At 44.6% G+C, this 24,344-nt stretch overlaps 2 protein-coding genes across 2 annotated transcripts in view; one reads left to right on the plus strand and one right to left on the minus strand.

The window, feature by feature from the left end:
* C8A (complement C8 alpha chain) overlaps positions 1–11,766 on the plus strand; it is a 36,496-nt gene extending 24,730 nt beyond the window's left edge. Inside the window, exons 8-11 of the mRNA XM_006265431.4 lie at positions 2,349–2,477; positions 4,642–4,799; positions 9,583–9,805; positions 11,140–11,766. Of these exons, the coding sequence (XP_006265493.2) occupies positions 2,349–2,477; positions 4,642–4,799; positions 9,583–9,805; positions 11,140–11,291 (662 nt within the window). The 3' untranslated portion in view covers positions 11,292–11,766. The remainder of the gene's footprint in view (positions 1–2,348; positions 2,478–4,641; positions 4,800–9,582; positions 9,806–11,139) is intronic.
* A 12,002-nt stretch (positions 11,767–23,768) lies between these two features.
* Positions 23,769–24,344, minus strand: part of C8B (complement C8 beta chain) — a 28,334-nt gene continuing 27,758 nt past the window's right edge. The window contains exon 12 of the mRNA XM_006265427.4: positions 23,769–24,233. Within this exon, the coding sequence (XP_006265489.2) occupies positions 24,082–24,233 (152 nt within the window). The 3' untranslated portion in view covers positions 23,769–24,081. The remainder of the gene's footprint in view (positions 24,234–24,344) is intronic.

Raw genomic sequence — 24,344 nt, forward strand, 5'->3', positions numbered from 1 at the left:
AATGTGGAAAAAGCCTTTATACATTATGATTAATTCAAAATACAGGAATAAATCTAATGACTAGAACACATTTAACTATCTGAAATTATATCAGATGATAACCAATAATGGTTTCCCCTCCCCCAAAGTGCCAATATTTTGTATGACCACCCTTTTGCAGTGATAACCACTTTACATTTATCAACACTGGATCTACAGTTTTGCTCCAACCAATAGCAAATTGTATTGACAGACCCTGGCTGAACATAATTACTCAATGGGAGCCATGGTGAATCAATTAATCAGGGTGTTACTCAACTTTAATTTTATGGCACTCCAACACTGAGCTAAGCAATCATTCGTGCTGCTTTGGGTGAATGAATTTTACCCACTTCAATTTACAGCTGTTGAATATTTTAGTTCAAGTAATTGAATGCTACGTGTTTAATCTTTCTCAGGGGTCCAGGTTTACAATGTGATGAGACCCTCTCTTGGCACAAAAGGCCATGGGCAATGAGGTGTTGAGTACCTTCTGAAATGAATGGGAATTCAAGATACAGATTGCTTTATTTGGGAAACGTAGTACCTCACGTGTTCAGCATCTGCTCCAGCACCAGTGAAGTCAGTGGAGCAGATCTTGGTCTCAGTTGCTCTCCACTGACTTTTTATCACAATTTTTATCACAATTGATATGTGATAGAAGAACAAAGTCTGGCTTAAAGGAGTGTTGCTGTAAACTTTAATGGGAGCAAAAGTGGGTCCCACAAGACTGTAGCAAATAGGAAGCAGTGTCATCTGGGGAGCAGTGCACTGTCTTGACAATCAAAAAGGCTTGGGTTTTATTACTGTCTTTGATATTGGATGATGTCCTGGGTGACTTTGGTCTTGTCAGCAATATTTGTAAAATACTTTGAGATCTATGACAAAAAATGGCTGTCTAAAAGTTGGGACTGTATTATGAGTCTCATCCTCATGCCTCCACTGACAACAAATTGCCATTAATTTCTATACAATTTGATCTTCAGTGGGCATGTCTACATGAGGCGCTACTGCGCAGTAGTGTTGGCGCGCACTGACCATGATGCACCGCTACAGTGCAGTAGTAATGAGCTTGTCATTACTGCACAGTAATATCTGAAAAAAACTGTCTGGGGACAGGACTGTGCCGTAACGCTGGTTTACTGTGCAGTCGTTTAGTACTTGCTTATGCAAGCAGTAGGTAACTGTGCAGTAACAACTGCGCAGTCTGCTGCTCATGTCGGCGCGGCCAGTTCATAATGTGCCAAAACTTCCTTACAACGAAAGTATGTTAGCCTACATTTAGAAGTAATTGTTAAGATAACACAACATTTGTGTGTACCTAGGAGAACTTTTACAATCTCTGCTCTCTCCTATGCCTGATAAAGGGCGAGTGCGCCTGAAAGCCTGCAAATAAATAAAATAATTTGTTTGCAAATCTCTAGTTGGTCTAATAAAAGATATCATCAGCTCTTCCACAAGTTTAGATTCCTTTTGCAACAAACAGGTGCTTGACAAGTTGTCCTGAAGATGATCTGCAAGCCATTCTTTTTGCCTCATTCAGTAACCTGTCGACATTAATCCATTAAAACCATTGCAGGCAAACTATTTTACTATGATGTTTTTTCAGCCTCCTCATTTTTTTAGCTCTTAACCGTTGGCCCAAAAAAGGGAAAGGAAAGAAAAGAAAAAGACATAGGGTCTTATCCACAGCTACTTAAAGGAAATATGGCAAATTATATCTGTGAGCATCTCACCTGTCTGTCCCAGGCAGGCCTACTTGGTTAGACCAAATAAAAAGACGAAAGTGGATTTCAGTTTGTCAGGATTTCTGCATCTCTTTATTCGGATCACTTTCTGCTGCCGGTACAGGATTTTAGCTTAAAAATTACTACCAGGGATATCATGTCAGCTCCTTAGCTACTGAAAATTGGTCTCTAAATGCATTGATTTTAGTGGATCAATTCAGATGTATTCCATATAAGGATGGTACCTGTATGAAAATAGAGTTTTAAACAGGTGGAACAAAACCTGACATAAACACTTACATTCTTTAAAGCTGAGACTTTTGATTTCTTCTAATACATATTGAGAGAACACTTTTTTGCCCTTGGCATCACTTAGGAGCTATGCTTGAGACACCCAACCCAACCATTGGCACCACACATGGATGGAGAAGGCTTGTGCAAAACAGCTTCCAGAAACTCTTAGACATCACTAATTATTTGGCTTCCACAAATGTATATACATATATATATATTTTCTGGATGACATGTCCCTACCAAATAATATTGAGAAAAACAGCATCTTTCTGAATAATAATGTAATTCATTATATTTTTGTTTTTTCAGGTATTGAAGCTGAACAAGTAAGTTCCTGTTTTGGTGTATCACTAGGCCTTTCCATCGGTAAGGCTGATATAACTGGAAAAGTAACACTTTCACACAGTGAATGTCAACAAAAAGGAGCTCTTCAAACTGGTATGAAGTTTTCAAATTAATCAGAATATATGTTTCCTGCTAATAAATCTCAAGCTGGTTTCACTCCTGGTGTTAGTGGTAAAACTGCAGTTTTAGAAATTCAGCCATTGATGCTGCTTATTTGGCTCAGTATTGCTGTTGCTGTTAGCTGATTGTTGACTGCTTGGCTTTTGGGGTTACATGGTAGTTTAAAATAGGAATGGATGAAAATGAAGGAGCTTTATGAACCTCTCAACATAAATGATGGGTTGTGGTATTTGTAAAATTAGTTCACTTCTATAACATTTCCCCCAAGTAATTTAAATTCAGTTTTTGTCAAGGGAAATTCCTTTTAAACCCTACCTCAAAGTTAAGTCAAGGTACCCACAACCTCAACAGCTAACCAGAGTTAACCACAGCCTCAAGAGAGATCAAATGGGTTTGCTGCATTTGGTATCAAGATCCTTAATTGATGCAAATCAGCGTAAATCCACTGATTTTAGAGGTGTTATTTTGGTTTACCCCAGCTAAGTATCTGGCTCAAGGTATTTATCTTGGTTAAAGCAAAGTGCTAATAGCAATTCTCATTCCAGAAGTAATTCCAATATTGCAATATTAGCTTTTATGCCAAATCAGAGAGAAAGTTAATGAGAGGCATGTGTGCACGACACTTTAAAGCGGGCTAAATGCTTCTGCACCGCTTTAATGGTGTTGGTGCTTGCACTCCTCGGTGGCGCGTTGCACATTAATTCCAGCCGCTGTAGAAAATTTGGCAGCGTAATTTGCCTTAAATGACTTGCGGCACAGCAAATGAAAACACCTTTAAGGAGTTTTAGTTTGCTACCTCTACAGCCGCGGAGTGAAGCACCGGGCTCTGTGCAGCTCCACGGCTCTGGAGAAAGCCCTGCGGGCAGCCTGGCAACAACCTGGGAAAGCAGGCTCTACCCAAGAAAAGCAGGGAGCCTGATCTTTTTTTTTCCCCTGGAGCCTGCCTGCTGGCCTCAGCTATGCCAGGGCCTGGTGCTTCCCTCCGTGGTTGTGGTGCCCCCCGGGACTGCCCAAGCTGGGTGCTACAGGTGGGTGCTGCCTGGGTGGGGGGCACTGCTGCCGTGGAGGGAAGCACCAGTCCCCCGCAGCCAGGGACCTCTCCGCCCGCCGGCAGCTCACCTGCCCCTCCAGAGAGGCAGGTAAGTCAGCAGAGTATGTGTACAACACGGGGGTTTAATCAGCCCTAAACTGAAGCAGTGTTTTTTAAAACCTACCACTTTGATTTAGGGCCCCCATTTCGTCTACACACGCCCCTGCAGATTAATATTGAACTGACTCATAACAGTATATTGGGTCAGTTCAACAAAATGAACTATTTTGATTCAGATCAAACTCATCCAAATGAAACATTTCATGTGAAAATGTTGGAAACATTGAAATTTCCCTATAAGAACTTGCAACTTTGTGGGAGTGGCATTTGCTCTTCAAAACCGTTCCAGTGTAACTTTCTCAATGAGCTCTAATGTTTAGATGAGAAAGTTTGCCTCTTCCTTTCTATTTTATTCCATAGTCCCTTTGAATACATTTTTTTTTTTTTTATCTCCACAATCTTTCTTTAGACTCTAGAGGTCTGGATTTCCTTCTTATATGATAATTGCCAGTAACTAACTGCATGACCTTGCACTAATTGCTTTTTTATCTGAACCTCAGTTTCCACATCTGTAATACAAGGAGTGGATGCTGGGGAAAACTGACACCTAAATTTGTAAAACACTTTGACTTGTACAGATGACATGACAAAATTACATTACTATTAACATAGCTCTTATTATTGCATATATGCTGGGGAGCATGAAAGTGATATACGACAGTGACTGTGTCTTATATAAATCTAAGCCAGATAGAAGAATTAGAAATGAGGAGTTCATGTAAGGTCCTTAACTTTTATATTACCATGCTTATGGCACCTGTACTGCTTAACTCATTAGAAACCAGCTTGCAGTAATGGGAAAAGCTGCTTAGCTTTGCTTACCTCATTTCACTGAAGTCAATGGAAAAGCTTGCACTGGTTAATTGTTGAGATCTGGGCTCTTCTGGGTAGAAGGGGACATAGAGTCCCGTTGATTAAGTATTTTTTACTACACTAGTGAATTTGTGGCAGCACTAACTAATGCGTAAGTATAATTCAACTTTCCAGGTCATGAAACTAAAAATGCTGTTGTGGAAGATATTATTCCTCGGATTAAAGGTGGAGATACTGGTTCAGCCGAAAGCCTTTTAAGCAGCCAGAACGCCAATATGTATCGGCGCTGGGGAAGGTCGTTAAAATATAATCCTGCTGTTATTGATTTTGAGGTAAGACTTCTTGCAGTTGAAGAAACTCCACAGCTAAAAGGAATGAAAGTGTAGCAGACCAGATCATTTCATATTTTTATTGTGATCCCATCACAGAACAAGATTAAATGTAATGGGCCACTGATTTGGTAACCTCATACATTTCACAATGGGGAGTGCACTTCTTTGTGACAACATCAAGAGGTGAGGCAGACAAGAAGCTTCATGCTAGATTAGCATAGAGGTTAATTTTTGATGCGTCTCTGGGCAGAAGTAAGCAGTTTCTTGAAGAACCCTTTTCAGTGATCACATCAATCACTGTTACTCTCACTACAGCTGAATTGTGCATCTTCCCAAGTCAACAGAAAACCACCAAGCGGCTAGAAGGGAATGGGATCCTCTCCCAGCCCTGGAGGCTCAGTACGTAGCTCCCACACTGTCACTACAAAGCTCATGGACTAGTAGTGATACCTTGCTATCTGCCTTTAACCCATTACGAGGTTTATTGCTTGTGGACGGAGACAGCTTACATGCTCCTAATTGCAAGTACCTCATATAGATACTAGAGTGGATGCTGCTGCAGCGCATGCTTTTCTGCATCCTAGCTTTGTGTTACTTACCTGTCGTGCCCTGACCCAAAGAAAAGAAGAAAGAAAACCTGAGCTTTGGCACGTTGCCCTTTGAGGCTGTAAATATTTCATAGTTTCATAGTTGGTTGGGTCGGAAGGGACCTGAGCAGATCATCAAGTCTGACCCCCTGCCATGGCAGGAAAAAGTACTGGGGTCAAACGACCCTGGCAAGGTGTTCATCCAGCCTCCTTTAAAGACCCCCAGGGTAGGAGCCAGCACCACTTCCCTTGGAAGTTGGTTCCAGATCCTAGTCGCCCTGACCATGAAGTAGCGCCTCCTGATATCTAGCCTGAATCTACCCTTTGACAGTTGGTCATCATTATTGGACACGGGCCTGACTGTCCCAGAGTTTGATGCATACGAAAAAAGGCACGGCACAATCATTTACACAGGTAGTCCTTCCAAGCTGCCCTGCTGCTTCCGCATCAGAGAAGAGCACCCTGCTTGCCCGACTTGTCCTGGGAGAAAGCGCAATCATCTTATAGATGCACACAGCCGGGTCCTGGGAAGAAGCAGAAGCACATTTTATCCCACCTACTTCAGAGTGACTTGAAGCAGGACAGTGGACTTGTACGTCTGCAGAATCCTGGGAATAAAGGCTTTATTCTGGGACAAATATGATGTCTATTTGGACCCATGCATAGCTATAATGAATTTTTGCCCTTCAATGCCATGAAACAGGGTCTACTCTTCTAAAGGAAGCGTAACAGAGAGGAGGTGGAGAATTGAATTCTGTAGTTAGGGTACAGAGATGGTTTTACGGGCTATATTGCCCTGCTAGGGTATAATAAGGTGCTTTGACATTTTTTGGCTTCACTCCCCCTTTTTTGGCTTTCCTGCTTTTACCACTGTGTAAAATGTAAAGCCGCCTAGAAAGAAGAAATGTCAAATACCCCATGTTTTTTAAAAAAAGACTCAGATGGATTTGCTTTTATTTCAGTTTCTGGCCAATCAATTCTGCAGAGATTTTTTTGTACAGCTAGGGAGCTATCTTTCTCAAGGGAAATGTCTCCAGGCTATTGCTGCTTTGGGCAAAATCTGTAAAATTGCTCTTGGTTGTAATACAAAACACTTCATGAGGAAGAGTGCCAGTGCCAGGGGGCTGTGCACAGAAAGGTTGCCTGCAGATTGTTCTAACTTGGGTGCAAAGTTTATATCTGCTCACTGACAAAGACGGTTTTTTAATAAAAATCCAGGGACAACTTCATGTTAGGCTGGTAGAAAAGCTGTTCTAAAAGTTTATTTTATTTCAAATGGCTGAAAGAAATTAGCCATTGCAGAACCCATGCTTTCTATATGCCCTGCTTTTGTTAAAAAGAACAACAAGAGCGTTTAGGTAGTTCAAGGTTTCAAGGTCAGATTATAGGATTAATTGAACAAACATCCTGAACTAGGAGACTTTTGTAGGTAGGCTTTCACTTCAGAGTGGTCCTGGGCTGTAGTAATCAAATATCGTCATTTGATGGCCTAAAAATATACGGCGGTCTCGGTGCTTATGGTAAAAAACTCAGCAAATCATAACTCAGTCTGCCTCTTTAATGTCAGCTACAATGCCAGATACACGAACCAGCAAGCAAGCAAGCAAAAAGCTTACCCCAATAGCTGATCTCTGCATTTCTGATGGTCAGCACTGAGGCAGATTGGTATAGCAACCTGAGACTGCTGCTGCCCGTCTCATCTGTGCTTTCTATTGCTTTGTCTTGGCACTGAAATGCTGTTAAAAATCGGATGCGATGGGCCATGTTCCACAAAGCACAGCATTCAGGTGGGGCTGAGTCTGCTCATGTTCTCAGACTGGGCCTCCAGTTTACATGCCCTGGAAAAGAAGTCAAAGACAAGTAAATTAATTTAGCTGGATTTCCTATTCTGGCTAGATATTCAGCGAGCGTCAGTTAGCACAGCCTTATTGACACTAATAAGCCCTCTGTGCTTACTTTCTTGGTAGGATTTTGATCGTAGGTAACTGTGAAAGTTTGGGGGAGAAAACCAGAACATGCTCCGAACCTTCTGTGCCCAACAACACGAAACGGTCTGCTGAAACGTCCCGAGTGGTTTCAGAAATGGGGGTTGGAGAGGGAGGAGGCAGAAAGGGAAAGCTGGGGGGAAAAATAATTCAGTGCTATCAGACACTGCAGCTTCTACTTTGTGCCCTTGCCATCCATCAGCGAACCACTGCCTTTTACAAGGCATTTTCTTGAAAGAGTGTGGCAGTGGGGAGCAGATTGGGCGTTTCTCTCTGTGCAGTGAAAGGAACAAAAAATCTTCCAGGAGAGGTTATAATTGCCAGGCTACTCAGGGACTACAGCTGTGAGAGGAAGTGAGGAGGAGCTAGGTAATTTTATAGGCCTGCAGTCATGCTAGTCCAGGTCCATTCCCCTCATGCTAATTTAAAAGCACGTCTGCCTCTGACTTTGACAGCAGGAGGGACAGAAGTGGGCTAGAAGATAGGAGAGAATGAGGAAACAGGAATTATCTACCCTATTAGCAGAGCAAATGGGAAATTGCAGGACATTCTGGCCCGTGCTGTATTGACAAAAGGATCTGTTAAGACAGAAGCACTTTCAGTAACTCCTGAGCAGTCTGCTGCAGGTTATCCACGTTGCTGCACAAGTTCCCAGCAATTTCTGGGCCAAATTTACTGTAATTTTCCAGTAACCCACTGAATGACCTCTCAGCTGGCTGCTCTAAGGGCTCTGCAACTGCTCATGGAATTGGAGGGGGTTCAGGCTGCTGATAAGCACCCGCGTCCATTTGACCATCTCTTATCTGTAGCTCATTTCAGTTTGCTAAAGGCCCTTGTGCACATTTGTCTAAGCACTGTTTTCAGAGCTATAGACTGCTTCAGAAGCCCTCAGGAAACACATTCTCTTCCCCTCTCGTAATAAGAGTAAAGCCCAGTTTTCCTGCAAAAGACTTTCTTAGATGAGACATATACCTACGTATGTGTATGTATATCTATATGCTGATATGCATATGTAACTACATGCCATTTTGCATGCATCTATAAATAGGGTGACCATATGTCCCAGCTGGGCTGGGACAGTCCTGGATTTCAGAGGCTGGTCCCGGCCACCCGGTGAAAATTAAAACAAGTGTGCTGGGCATGGGGTGCAGGGCAGCACAAGTTGTGAAATAGAAAGTCCTAGCAGACAGCAAAATGGCACTAAAATAGGTTCGCTTGATTAATGGAATGACAATTAAAAACGGGAGATGATTATAAACACCTGTGAAGTAAAGAACAATGGGTTGTTAATGAGGCATTGATTCCCTTAGCTGCCTGAATAGTAATACCAGAGCTGCACCACGCTGCTTCACCCCTGCCTATGCCTGCGGCAGCACCATTGACCTGATGGGCTAGGGGACAGTGACCCAGATCTCACATTGTCTCATATGGTCACCCTATACTATAAGCCACTCTCTGCAACTCTGCAATCTCTATTTGAACATCCTTATGAAGGCCTGGTTTTCAAAGCACTTCCATAGGAATTGGTATGATATTTGCAACTAAAACAGGTAAATCAGGAAGTGAGGGCTCAAGTTGTTTGCCTTAGAATATTTTGGCCTAAACATATGGCAGAGTTAGAGTTTGTTGGAAAGATTAGCTTTCTGGTATTTTAAATGTTATATGCCATAGCATAATGCCTTTCAATTGTACCACACTGCACAGTGATGTAAAACACTGCACATTCTGATATATACCTGTATATGTATTGGCACAAGATTAATAATGCTCTACTCAAAATTCAAAGTAGACAGAAATTCAGATTTGATAACACTGACATCTCACAGGATCCTATCAAAGGGTTTTGGTCTAAGGAATCAGAGATCATGCAGAATGCTTGTACAATTGTTGCATCATCAAATAATGAGACCAACAACAGTTGTGGCTTTGAATGTAGGATCAGTTTTGCAGGATGTCTTTAATGATGGGCCTTCTCAGCAATTAGAAGGGTTTGGGACCAACTGTGTTATTGTGTCCACATAAACATATGTATCTATCTAGGAAAATAGGTTCTTTAAGTTCTGGTTTTATCCCATAGGTACTATAATACTATGATTCTAGCACTTAGCTAGCTTGGATGTGCTCACAAAATAAAAGTTTCTCTTTGTTGTAGATCCACCGAAACAATTATAAAGACACCCCCCCCCCCTTATTCTCTTCTTTCCTATGCAGCTGCAGCCAATACATGAAATCCTACGTAGAAGCAATCTGGGTAATATTGAAACAAAAAGGCAAAACCTGAAACGGGCTTTGGATGATTACTTATTGGAGTTCAATGCGTGCCGCTGTGGTCCATGTCAGAACAACGGTGAACCTGTGCTGATAGGAGATATCTGTTTTTGTCATTGCCCAGCAGGTTATGATGGCCCTGCATGTGAACAGACTAGACGCATAGGTAGGATGTCGTACATGCGTGTTTGGGTGTGGGGAAAAGATGGAAACAATGAAGTGCTTCTCCCTCTGCAATGCTAATCAGCTGCTATTTGAATCTATCCATCAATCAAACCTTCACTTCTATATCACCTTTCATGCCAAGCAGTCTTCTGGGCTTTACAAAGGAGTAAAATTAACAGCTTAAGTAATTATTATAAATATGCCTAGCTAAACAAGGGAGGTTTTAATAGCTGGAGACTTGTCAGCATTGCAAATCGACAGAGACAATTGAAGAACAGCAGAAGGAAATAGTTCTGAAAGCCAAAAATCTTGCCCTGCTTGCTGAACAACATCAAGCTGTGTTTTACTAGGCCTTGGGCACCATTCAGGGTGTGTGTATATATATATGATCAGCATTCTTAACCAGGTTGCCATAATATTCTGCAGTACCACAAAGTCCTCTTCATGGTGCTGTTCAGTATTAACATTGATAGTGTGCAAACATGGTACAGGATTTGGTCAGGAGGCATGAGGATGTGGAGGTGAGTAGGAGACTCCTGGGTAGCATGGTGTAAAATCACTGCTGCAGTCAAACACATTGTCAACCAAAGATTTTTTTTACTGATACTCTGCAAACATTTTACTGATAAACATTTTTACTATGGTTGGTGCTAAGTCCCTATATTTGAACCCAGAGCTTGTCCAGAGCCTGGTAGAAGGGTTATAGTTACATTAGATAAAATAACTCAGTCAAAAAGTTTGTCAGAAAAAAAGTCAGATTGTCAGTAAAAAAAAATCTTGGGTTGGCAACCCTGCTATTGACATGTCAGAGCATATTGTAATTGAAAAGTCCTGGAATGACCCTCCAACATAGAAATGAAGCAGACTTTCCTAACGCAGCTTCTCTAATGTGACCTGCCTGGCATGAGACAGAAATGTATTCTTTTACCTTCTTGTCAGCAAGTTGCTGGCATGTATCACTGATGACTTAGGAAAGAAAGGCCAAATTGTAATCTTTCAAATTATCAGAAGGGTAGCAAAAAGCAACAGCTACCATTTGAATAGCAAAATGTTTCTTAATAAAAGTGATCTTCAAAATGCCATAGAAACATTGATCTGCACAACAGTCCTACATGCCAGGTAAGGATCAAGGTTGCGGAGATTGTCAGTGCCAATGTGAGGGTTAGAGCAAAATCATTAGTTTGTCATGGCAAGGTCTGACTCCTCTTTAGAAACTGCAGCTGGCTGCTTCAGCTTTTAAGTGCAGCTTGCCACTGTACTAAAACTTAGCTTTCTATTGAAATGAATAATAAAATTCTTATAATCTAATGCATTTTTTAAAAATCATTTTTACAGGCAGTAAGACAAATGGTAGATGGAGCTGCTGGTCACCCTGGACTCCCTGCCAGTCTGGAACAAAGACACGTACAAGGCAATGTAATAACCCAGCTCCACAAAACGGTGGGATACAGTGTGCTGGAAGGAATGTGGAGACAAAGCCATGCTAATAGCTGGCTAGGACCAGAATAAGTAATGAAACTGCTTAATGCAAGTAGATGGTTGATAGTGTTTTGTATAGGAGATCTGAATTGGGCTATAAATACCCTTGGCATAACTCTGCTCGGTGGAATTACACCAGTGATAAACAGTTTTGAACTACCGCATTTACATTCCTAAGAAGACGTAGCAGATTCACACCCAATAAAACCCAATCACTGTTCAATAAGCTCCACAGTCTAAATTCGGTATGCACCAAAATACACACGGGCCATTTTAATGCAATAACATTCATTTTACCCTCAACTTGGGATGACACAGGAGGAGAATCAGGACCCATGGGTTTTACTGAAGAGCAATGGGGTTATGACAAGCAATAAGGCATACTTCTTATAACTGTTTGCATAGTAAGCTGCGCTAACCAAAGGTTTTTTTTGTATTTGCCTTTGGAAAACAAATTAAAAACTTGTGGTTTTTGCACATGTACATCTATTGTTTTGGCACGTTCATTATTGCACTTCTATCACTGTAAAACAGACAACTAGGATCTAGTAGCTTGCCAATGTCAGAACTTCAAACACAGCACAGTGGGCAGGTTCCTGTTTCCAGGGAAGGCAAATGGTGATTTCAATAGGACCAAGGATGCTAAAGTTCTCTGATGAACTATTAATAAAAAACCGATGAGGAATTTTTAAAAATGGAGGCAAATGAAACTGTTCTTCAGAGGACCTTCCTGCACAAATGAGGCCATTCCTCTTTAAGATTAGTGATGAATCCACTATTAGAACAGTGGCATTTTATCTCCAAGGCGCCCAGAGTTGGAGAAGATGTTAACAGGCTTGTTGATTTAAGACCCTTTTTTTGAATGTAAGACGTAAATCTTAGCACAAGAATACGTACGGTATTGAACTGCGTCCAAAGACTGCAGCGAGAGCCCACAGCTCTGCATTTGTAATGAACTGCTGCAAAAACCCAGGGTGGGAGAAAGTGAATGGCACCGAGTTTTCTTGTGCTCCTCATTAAAAGAAAGAAGAAAAAGGCCATGGGAGCAAATCTGGTCTTATACAAAATAAGAAGTACAGCCAGGGATACTTCTTTACATCTTTGAATGAGAGGGAGGGAGAGAAATGGGGTCATCATCTAGGGAAGATTGTTTTGTTATTAGTGTTTTAAAACACGCTCATTTTTTTTCATGAGTTAGGCCCACATGCTTAGAGGGTGTAAAACAGCATAGCGCCAATGACTTGGCTGACTTAAGATAGCCAAAAATCTGTCCACATCATTTTTTTAATAAGTTTGGCAGAAAGACAAATATTTATTTCACTTTCTCCTTGATCCCCCACTTCCCCCAGGAGGTTCCACAAGCAAAAGCTCGAAGCAATTTCTTTTCTAGGAAGGAACAACCAGCTGGTAGACTTCTGTGGAAATGACAAATAACTCCACAACACTGGCAAATGGTCGATAATTCAGGATTTGGCAACTTTTTGTCATCATTGTACCCAAACACAAACAGCACTTGACCCTGCTGTGGCAGGACATGCAACCACTGAGGAGCCCCATTGAAAACTGCCTGATGGCAGGGATCAGCCCATGAACAGGGCTGTCATACTCAGGCTTTTTATTTGAATAGCCTACCCTACAGTATGATAACTAACAGACAAATTGCATATTTGGTGGGGAAATATAGCGCAATGCAGTTCCACCACTGATTCATTTAGTGCTTAGTTTTTCTCTTTACCCTGGCCTTTTATGGCTGAATAAAATGATGGAAGGGGAACTAGTATGAAATAGATTTTAGCTAGAAGGCGGCAAGTGTGCACCATTTGGACAAGGGGAAGAATGAACCGAATGGACTGGATACATTAAAAAAAAAATAGACCATTTGCCCCATCTTTTCAACCACATTGCAGAAGGACAAATCACAGGGTTGGGAAATACAAAACGGGAACAATGACAAGTGATCAAAGAAACGGAAAATGCAATAAACCCCACCAAGTGGGTATCTAGGCAACAGGAATAAACAAGGGCAAACCCCTTAAAGGAGGGCAAACTCCTGAAACAGGAACTGGGAATTCAACCTGAGTTTTCCTTTATCCATTCTGAATGCTGCAATATTTCAGTCTGGCGATCAAGACAAGGCAACACAGTGGAGAAAGTGTTTGTCATTCGCCTCGCAACAAATGACAGCAAAATACAAACACTGAGGCTTTGTTCAAATGCCAAAGAGAAAGATACCTCTCTCCCCGTACTCCAGTTCTCCCCCTTTCATCTGGGGCTCAGATATGCTCAGTGCTAAAACTCAGAAGTCAGAGCAACGAAGCTGAAGCACGGAGAAGAGAGAACCTGCCTGTAAGGTCTATAGAAGATTGTGAGCAATTACACATTTCCAATGATAGTCCGAGAAACTAATATGGCTCATGGTGAAGTGCTCAGCCCATGAGTTGCATCAAATGAGAGTTTAAAAAGTCAGGTGTTTGCCTAAAATAAAAGCTTAGGCTGTACATTAAACCAGTGCAGCTCTAGTCTGCTTCTAATGGATGAATTTTGCTCTCATGCATGCTGACATACAGTTGATGTAGCTATTTATCCTATATATTTCTTCTGGGATATTTCCTGGGAGACCTTGTTTATCTCTCTTATAAGTACATGATGGATGTATGGTGCTCTGGATAAATGGTATAACAATCCAGTGTTTTTATGGATATAGGCAAACTGGTTTATTAACAAAGGAAGGGCAGAGAGGAACCAGTACACAACAGAAAATAGCAAATGATTGATGACAATACACCTTAGGTTGCAAGGTGCAGACTCAAGATAACTGGGTAACAGAAGAGCAGATAATGGCAGCGCTTGAAACAGAGATCTGTTTTCTACCTGGAGGTCAATGCCATGCTGACTACCTGACTAAGCCCCTTTGAGGCTGGGGTTTTACGGCAATCCAGAATCCCCAACACTAACTGCTTTAAAATTGCTGCCTTCCTTCTTGTGTACAATGCATTAATGATGTGCATAAGCAAATAAGCTGGCCCTATAAAAGAAATTACACTCTAAATCCTCAGCAGGGGAGCTGAGAGGTTTTGCTGCATGTTGTAGAATTTGCTGAGAACAGTTGGGCCCTGCTCTCTACATCACAAATGAGGAAGACGAAGAGAAATATATTTTTATTTGCACTGGAGTTTTCCAAGTGGGACAAAGTTAAAATGCAACTGTACCACACAATGTCTGCGGCATAATTTGGCCAGCATTATGGCAATTCTGCTGGGCACCTAGCAAAAGACGGGATGTCCTCATGGTTAGAGGCAAAGACTTGGAGTTCAGAAACATGGCTCTACTAACAGCCTCAGTAGGGACCTTGTTGCACCTCCCAGCCATGCAGGAGGTGGACAAGTTTATCCAGCTAGCCTGAGGCATCCCATTTGGCCAGTCAACCCTGCCAGGCTGGAGCTGAAGCCCAGAGAAATGACTCATATAAGACTACAGGGGTGGGATTAAAACTCAGGGTGCACATCTACATGTGCAATTAATGCAAAGCAATAAACTCAGGCTAGCTGGATAAAACTGGATAAACATGTCCACCTCCTGTGTGGCTGGGAGATGCAGCAAGGTCCCTACTTAGGCAAGTTTATTGCTCCTGGATGCACCAATTGAACATGTGCCTAGGACTGGAGCACATTGAACTGGGTTGGAGCAGCCCTAGCTAGCAGCGGGCCCCAGAGGTCTTCCTGCCAGCCCAGGGCTGGCTGTGGCACAAGGCTGCTCCAGCACAGGGCTAGCCAGCAGGCAGCTGCCGCACTGAAGCACCTTCGTGCCCCAGCCAGCCCCATCAGCGTCTATACGTGCACTGCTGCGGAGTGAAAAACAAATACTATCCTGCTGCAGAATTAATTAGTTTACTCCAGCCTAATGGAGGTGCACATGTAGATATGCGATGTATACTGTGGATCTAGTTAGTCTACTTTGCAGCAAACACCTGGTGTAGATGCACCCAGGGATTCCAGATCTCATCCTCAGACACTACACTGAGAGCAGCAGCCTCTATCTTTGCACTTGGATTTAAAGGGGCACTTTCTGATATAAATTAGCTGATAAGTCAGGGGGCATGACTGCCTTTCAGGTGACTAAAGCCCCAGTTTTTGCACATGCCAAGGTTGTGCCTGCCAGTGTGGAGCTGGGCTGAGACATCCATGAAAATCTGACCCTGTGGTTTTAATGAAGGAAATGTCTACATGGATTGCTGGGAAGGCTGTTGTGGGAAATAAGCACTTGATATATGGATTATTATGCTCTTGAGCCCTTTTCTTAGGACAGATTAGATGTAGTCAAGAGTAGCTAGCTGGTTCTCAATTACTCTGGTTTGATATCATGGATACCCGGGATGCAAGACACCTAAACCAGAACAAAGTAAGAATTAAAGAAAAGGACTAGAGGAGTAGCATAGATCTGGGCCATGAGCACACAGTGTATACATCTGGATTTCTCACTACAGTGCTCTCATGTTTGCATATATGAGATATTAATCCAAATTTCCACAGGCATTAGAAATACCAGTAAAAGACTACAGCAAAATTTAATATGTAGCAAAATGAAGCAATAAAAGCTTCAGCATTAGTACTTTTATTACCCCAGATCATAATAAATCATCAGTTAGTTAAGTCAAGCTCAAAATCACAAGGACAAGATAAAGTTCTGTCCTTAAAGGTTTTCAAGGCTCACAGGTTCACAAATGAACCTCCAACATGAAATATGCTTAAATAAAAATATCCCTCTTTCCCTCCAAACCCTCCCAACCCCCAAATAAAAGCAAAAATGCAAATGCAAGTCCTATTTCACTCAAAACTCTGCCTTGTGGGGGGGGGGGGGGGGAATTAAAGGGCAGGTCGGTATATTTGTGACTTCAAGTGTTGTTGATGGATGTGCTGTGAACTCCCGTTCTGCCTTCTTCCCAATTGGGAGTTTGGGTGAACTGCCTCGGAGCAGGGATCCTTGTCTACTTACACCTCTGCCTGTTCAGAGGAATGGATAATTCAGGTGCAGGATAGTAAGCTTGCGTGAGTATTGACAAACCAAAGCCACGTTGGTTAATTTGAGTCCCATTTCTAACAGCCAGGCAGGGGTGGAGCAAGCAAGGTTGTGCCCTGGGTAAACCCTGCAGCAAGGGGAGTGTGGGGAGGAGGGCAGCACAGGTGGGGAGAGTGCCAAGTGGAGCGGGGGCAGGAGGTCTGACCGATGCCACGGACTAAAAAACAGTCCAGGCTGCTGCTGCCGCTGCTACGACATAGTCTATCTGCCCCAGCCGTGGCTCTTACAGCATGAGCAGGGTGCCTGGGCACCTGGCTGCTGGCACAAGAGCTACTCTTGCTGCTGAGATATAGACTTCATGGGAGTGGGGGGCCATTTTGACACCCCTCCTACATTGGCACCTGGGGGTGGTGCCCTGCTTGCCCACTTCTAATTATGCTATTGCAGTCATGCTTGTATCTCTTTAAATGTACTGGTAAAAAGTACGTTTAGCTTAGGCTGGGCCTTCCTTGACCTCTCTTGAACCTCCTGGCAAAATCCCAGCACACAGAAGCAATAACAGTTATAGTGTAAAACGGAAGCGTTTTGTGTTGGCAGCTCAATTGCACATCCCATTAGGAGAACACAGCTTTCTGCTTTTACATATGCAACATGCTTTTCCTTTCTCAAAGCTGTCACAAAGGCCTTGTCCATAAGCGTGTAGGCGGCATGCGGTCTAAAACCAAATGCGCCTTCCATTGTTTGAAATGTCTGTGAGCCTGGGTTCTTTTTAATGGGATTGCAGAAAGAGAACATCGACTAGGAGAGCAACCAATGACACAAATGCATCATCTTCATGAGTAGGAAAAACCTCAGAAGGAATATCTGACCCTACAAATGTTACATAAGTTGTAATATTTCGGGAAAATAAATGCACATTTGCATAGTCAGAGTTTTGCTGGAACACTGACTTGGCTACATTTCTTATGTTGAACATCCCCTCGTTGCAAATATCTTTGCAAAAGTTACCACTTAAGAAGTTTCAGAGCCAAACCAAAACAATCCTGCTCAGGTTATTGGCTAATTCCAGAACAAGATTCGGGTTGTTTCACGTGGAATTTGATATGAGACTTAAAACGTCCATTAATAATAGGCACATTAGAAATGCATGAAGAGACTTCATTTCGCTTTAGCTTGTTTGATAGCAAATCACTCTGTATTTCAAATATTTGACCTGACTGGATTAGCAGGAGGCCTATTGAAACACAGGGCATTCAGGAAGTGAATTGCACTCTCTCACAACTATGTAAGTTTATTTCTTCATAACCCCAGTGTCTGCTGCCACAGGACACTGGGATTATTGGGCGAGTGCAGAGTAGAGTGCTGACTAGCAGATCACACAGTCATAAAAAATAGGGTTGGAAGGGATCTCAGGAGGTTATCTGGTCCAACCCCTTGCTCAAAGCAGGACCATCCCCAGCTAGACCATCCCAGCCAAGGTTTCATCTAGCCCAGTGGTTCTCAACCTTTTAAAATAAGTGTACTCCTTCTGACTCAAAGTTTCAGCTCCTTAGCCCCTTATATTTTCTTCTTGTTTTTAAGAGGTGGGGGGCAGACTGAGGCCCCCATGGTGCGGGAGGGACTGGGGCTGGGGCAGGTGCTACACAGCCAGAGCAGGGTGGGGTGTGGGATGGAGCTGTAAGTGACTTATCCGGGGGGGGGGTGCAAGGAGGGGGTGGTGGCTCCTGCTGCTGTATGCACCTTGGGAGGGAATAGGGGACATTTGCCCCTGGAAATACATGCAGGGTGGGGTGGGCTGGGCTGCCCCAATGGTGGGGGGAGGGAATGGGGCTGGGACAGGAGCTGCCCAGCTGGGGGGGGGGGGGGGGAAGCACAACTATTGCCACTACATGCACCCCTGGAAAGGCTTGGGGGGGTGGCCCCGCATCTGTGTGGGGTGGGGCGGGCTGTGACCAGAGAAGCACTGGGCTCTTTCTGGCAGGGGTGGGCCGGACTGTGCTCAGGGCAGGTAGCGGCAGCAGTGGGAGGTGGGTTAGGGGGACTATGGCCAATTCTGGAGTGACTGCAGCCCCCCTCCACAATAGCTCTGCTCTTGTAGGCACCGGCAGTGAAGGAGGGAGTGGGGCAGGGGCAAGGTCAGGCACAGCACACCTGGGCAGAGCCTGGGATTGAGCTGTGTGCACCCCAGGAGGGCATGGGTGGGGTGTGCTCCCTGATCTGCGCACAGGGTAGGCTGGGGCTGGGGAAGTGCTGGGATCTTCCTGGCAGGGGTTGAGCCGGGCTGTGCTCAGGGCAGGTGGCAGCAGCACTTAGAGAGGGCTACAGGGGGGGCTGCAGTCACTCCAGAATTCACTGTACCCCTCCAACTCCCCCCCACCCCCCACCCAGTACCACAGCTGCCCTCCTTGAGCACAGCGCGGTCCAGGCCCCCCCATGGGGAAGAGCACAGCACAGCCCTGGCCACAGCCCCAGCCCGCCCCATGCCACCCCATGAGCAGATCCAGGGGCGCACACCCCTCATGCCCTCCCAGGGCACGTAGCAGTGGCACTGAGGGAGGGGGCCGAATGTGGAGAAAGCTCACACACTGCGGCCGTCAGTGCCACCCACCACTGACTATTGACTGAGTGTGCTGGCAAACCAGGAGAGCAAGTTGGGGTGGGGGTTGGGGAGGTGCTGCAATCTGCCATGTGGGGCCAGCAGTGCCTGGTGCATCCCTCCCAACCCTCTGGGTATGAGGTGAATGCACCAGGGGAGATGCCACCACCAGGCCCTGGGGCATGCTCAATCCCTGACTGCCAACCTGTGCATACCCCTAAAGACCTTTCTAAGTACCCCTAGGGGTACACATACCCCTGGTTGACACCCCCTGATCTAGCCAGGTCTTAAAAACCTCTAAGGTTGGAAATTCTACAACAGGAATGGGCAAAATACAGCCTGCAGGCTGGACCCAGCCTGTCAAGGGATTTTGTCTGGCCTATGGTGGTTTCCTTGGTCTCACCCAGCCCAAGGGGCAGCCCGGGCTGTGGTGCATGCAGTGGTTCCTGCTGCATGCACCACAGCAGGGCTGGGGTGGTGCGGTGGTCAGACTTATTTCCTGACAGTCCTGGTGGTGGTGGCTCCTTCTGGCAGCTGTTGCTGAAATCAGGCCTGCTGCCCAGACATCCCGGCCCATCGACCTGTCCCACACCCACCACTGGGGGCAGGTCCTGTGCAGGTAGGGCACATGGCTGGACGGACAGGATGGGGCCATGGACAGGCAGGGAGCAATGTCCAAGAGTGGGACAGGCAGGCAAGGCTGGGATCATGGGATGGGATCATGGGGCAATGACAGTGCAGAGCCGTGATCCACTGCCTGTGTAGCCCTGTGACAGGTGCAGGTTCTGCAGGCAAGGGTGTGCAGGGAATGGATTGTGGCTCTGCCCCAGGTCTTGCCCCCATGCTGCCACCACCCAAAGATCCCAGTCCCAGCCCTGGATGCAGCTCCCTGCCCACCAGCGGCCCCATCTGGTCCACCTGGCCACATGCCCTAGTGAGGCTGCAGCTGGAGTACTGCGTCCAGTTTTGGGCTCCACAATTCAAAAAGGATGTGGAGAAGCTTGAGAGAGTCCAGAGAAGAGCCACACACATGATCAGAGGTCAGGGAAGCAGACCCTATGACGACAGGCTGAGAGCCCTGGGGCTCTTTAGCCTGAAAAAGCACAGGCTCAGCGGTGATCTGATGGCCACCTACAAGTTTATCAGGGGTGACCACCAGTATCTGGGGGAACGTTTGTTCACCAGAACTCCCCAAGGGATGACGACTAGGTCGAATGGTCATAAACTATGACAAGACCGTTTCAGGCTGGACGTAAGGAAGAATTTCTTTACTGTCCGAGCCCCCAGGGTCTGGAACAGCCTGCCTCCGGAGGTGGTTCAAGCGCCTACGTTGAACACCTTTAAGAGCAAATTGGATGCTTATCTTGCTGGGATCCTATGACCCTAGCTGACTTCCTGCCCTTCGGGCAGGGGGCTGGACTCGTTGATCTTCCGAGGTCTGTTCCAGCCCTAATGTCTATGAAATCTATGAAATCTATGAAATGCCCTGCTTGCATGAGTCCTGGCTGGTCTCCATGGAGACCCCAGGATTGCAGGGCAGTGACAGCACAGGGCTGGGGTGAGGCCAGGGCTGAGCTAGTATCTGCTCCCCACCATCCCTTCCCGCAGAACTGGTGCCTGTCACAGAAGCGTGCAGGCAACAGATTGCAGCTTTTCCTTAGCCCCATGCTGTCACTGCCCCATGATCCAAGCCGTGGTCCTACACACTTGTCTCACTCCTGGATGTCACTCCCAGGCCACACAGGGAGTTTTGCTGAGATGTTGCACTGACCCAGCCTGCAAAAGCTCACCTAAACTCCCTAGGTGGCTCTTGAGCCCAAATAATTGCCCACTACTGTTCTACAACCTCTCTGGGTAGCCTGTTCCAGCGTTTTACTACCCTCCTAGTGAGAAACATTTTCCTAATATCTAACCTAAACTTCCCTTGCTGCAACTTGAGAGCATTGCTCCTTATTCTATCACCTGCCATCACTGAGAATAGTTTAGTTCTATCCTCTTTACTCTTCAGGTAGCTGAAGGTTGTTGTTAAATCCCCTCTCAGTCTTCTCTTCTTCAGCCTCTCCACATAAGTCATGCCCCAACCCCCTCACCATTTTCATTGCCTTCCATTGGACTCTCTCCAACTTGTCCACATCCTGTCTGTAGCAAGGAGCCCAAAACTGGACACAGTAATCCAGATGTGGCCTCACCAGTGCTGAATAGAGGGGAAGAATCTATTTCCTCGAGCTCCTGGTAACACTCCTGCTAATGCAGCCCAGGATGCTATTAGCCTTCTTGGCAACAAGGGCATGCTGTTGGCTAATGGTCAGCTTACTGTCCACTGTAACACGCAGGTCCTTTTCTGCAGAGCTGCTGCTCAGCTGGTCAGTCCCCAGCCTGTACTGGCGCATCAGATTCTTCTGTCCTAAGTGCAGGACTTTGCACTTGTTCTTATTGAACCTCATGAGATTCCTTTTGGTTCAATCCTTCAAATTGTCAAGACCCCTCTGAATCCTAGCCTTAACCTCCAGCATGTCTTGTATTTCCCCTAGCTTGGTGTCATCCACAAACTTGCTGAGGGTGTACTACATCCCACCTTCCAGACCATTGATGAAGATATTGAACAACACCAGCCCAGGACCAACCCCTGGGGCACTCCACTTGAAACCAGCTGCCAACTAGACACGGAGCCAATTTTCTATCTACCTTACAGTCTATTCATCCAACCTGTACATCCTTAGCTCACTTGCAAGAATGTTGTGGAAGACAATAATAAAAGCCTTGCTAAAGTCAAGGTATACCACAACTGTTCTCTCCACATCCACAAAGCCAGTTATCTCATCATAGGGCACCTGTCCTCACCATGGGTATTAATCCTCATTAAATTAAATAGGTTTATAAAATTTAAACTTGTTCATTTTGGAGCATCACATCTGTGTTTACATGCACTAGGTTTTCAAACGAATTAAGCTGGGTCCCTGGCTGGCACCCCCAGAGAGCATGACAGTCCAGCATTGCCTCCTGGCCTAAGGCCTCCTACCCACCCCATGCCTGTGCCTTGCCACGCACCTGTGGAAGCAGGGAGCAGGAAAAAAAGAAAAAAAGCCACACAAGAAAAAAAAAAGTGGAAGCAATTCGAAAGCAATTTGAAGGGGTGAACTACAAAGAAGTCACAGCACCATCTGAAGGACAAAGAGGCTCATTAAACATCTTTGACTGCCTTTGTGTTTTCATGCAATGAATCCATGGATGCAACACTTTAACTCTGGGTAAGCCAAACTAAACCACGTCCAAGGAGTTTTAGTTTAATGCAGAAGAAAGACTTCTAAAGCATCAGGACATCCTGCTCATGGAAACAGACTCTCAATTGCAGTACATGAAAAGGCAAAAATTGTGGCGTGTACATGAGCCCATAGAAGGCAATCAGGTTGGTCAGTTATGACTTCCCATTGGTGAATCCAAGCTGCCTGTTCCTAGTTACCTTCTTCTCCAAGTGCTTAGAAATGGATTTCTTGAGGACCTGCCTCATGATAATTCCAGGAACTGAGATGAGGCTGTTCACTGGATCCTCCTTCTTCCCTTCTTTAGGATGGGCACTATATTTATCCTTTTCTAATTACCCAGGACCTCTTCCGATCACCACAAGGTTCAAAGATAATGGCCGGTGGTTCTGAAATCACATCAGCCAACTCTCTTAGCACCCTTGGGTGCACCATGTTCAGCCCCATAGACTTGTACACATCCAGATGTTCTAAGTAGCCCCAACCTATTATTTTGACACCGTTGGTTGCTCATCTCCTTCCCAAACTGTGCTGCCAGGTGCAGTAGCCTGTGAGCTGACCTTGCTTTTGAAGACTAAGGTAAAAAAGGCATTGAGCACTTCAGCCTTTTCTGCATCATCTGTCATTAGCTTGCCTCCCCCATTCAGTAAGGGACCCCCACTTTTCCTAATCTTTCTCTTGTTGCTTGTAGAAATCCTTCTTGTTACCCTACATGTCCCTTTCTAGTTGCAACTCCAATTGCACTCTGGGCTTACTGATTTCATCCCTGAATGCCTGAGCAATACTTTTATACTCCTCCCTAGTCATCTAGTCTAGCTTTCACTTCTTGTAAACTTCCTTTTTGTGTTTTAGCTCACTGAAGAGTTTCCTATGGACCCAAGCTGTCTTTTGCCATACTTGCTAGTCTTCCTGTGCATCATGATGGTTTGTTCCTGTGTCCTCAGTAAGGTTTCATTAAAACACAATCAGGATCCCCTTCCTAATCAAACTGGCCTCCCAGGGGATCCTGCTCATGAGTTCCCAGATGCTATGACATTATTCCCTAAGACCTTGTTTTCCAGACATTGTACTTTTGATTTGGTCCCTAGATGCAGTAGTTCTTTTGATACCCACATGTGATGTATATTTGCCAAATATTTCAACATCCGCCATTTTCATTTACTGTATTTCATTTTTATATTGCACTCTAGCTCCCTTCCAAACTTATTTTTTCTCTAAAAAGTCCATGGGGGAAAGCTCATCCCATGAATAGGAATGCAATTATTACATGGTTTAGCTAAGCTTTGGTGTCACCAGGGTATTCAAGAGTACTTCACAATTCAATTTTCTCTTCTTCAAGACAATTTTCTAATAGGATAGATAATTTATGTTAAATGAAATAAATTGGGAACCTGGGCTAGCCTGGCACATCTGCCTCCAATATCACATTAGATGCTACTGCTCTGATTGAGATTTAAGTTTCAATTTGCTGTATTTTGTTCAACATGACACAGCTGTCTTCCCAACAATCACATATCATCCTGCTTTCCTATACATGCAAGATAAAATACTCTTTCCTATCTGGAGGAACCCTTTAAAGATGTTATGCTAAGGCTTAAAAAAACCCATACAAATAACACACCAGATAAAGCTTTATTTAATTAACCCACTGGAACAGAAGAATGCAGCAATTCTGAATATTAAGGATGTCAAATTCTAAAGGACAATTGTGTAGCATGTCCGACCAGAGCTCACACTTCAAATATACTAGTTCTGGTTCCTCTGCCATTCCTATTGTTCGAGAATCTACTGGGTCATCCATTGATTTCATTGTGCATTGAATAAGGCCCTCAAAGTGTAATAAAGAAGAAGCTGACCAAGTCAGTTAATATCTTCCCACAAATTTTGCAAGGTGGTCTTTTTAGTGTCTGAACTTAGTAATTTTCTTTAGCAATTAATAGTTTCAGCGTCCGGCCCTGAGCACGGCGTGCCACCATTTTCTGGTGCAGGGTTGTTGCACTGTCGTCTTCTTGTTTTTTGCCCTCCAGAGCATGAAGACCAGTTGGACCAGCAGCCCCAGTTTCCATCAACAACAACATCTAGAGAAAACATTAACACAGAAGCAGGTATCACAACAGAGCTTTCTTTTCAAAGAAGGTACCGTCTGCTTACACAAATCATAGTTAAATATAGACATAGGCCCCTCCTTC

This window comes from Alligator mississippiensis, chromosome 5 (genome assembly GCF_030867095.1).
Source record: "Alligator mississippiensis isolate rAllMis1 chromosome 5, rAllMis1, whole genome shotgun sequence".
Classification (NCBI taxonomy): domain Eukaryota; kingdom Metazoa; phylum Chordata; order Crocodylia; family Alligatoridae; genus Alligator; species Alligator mississippiensis.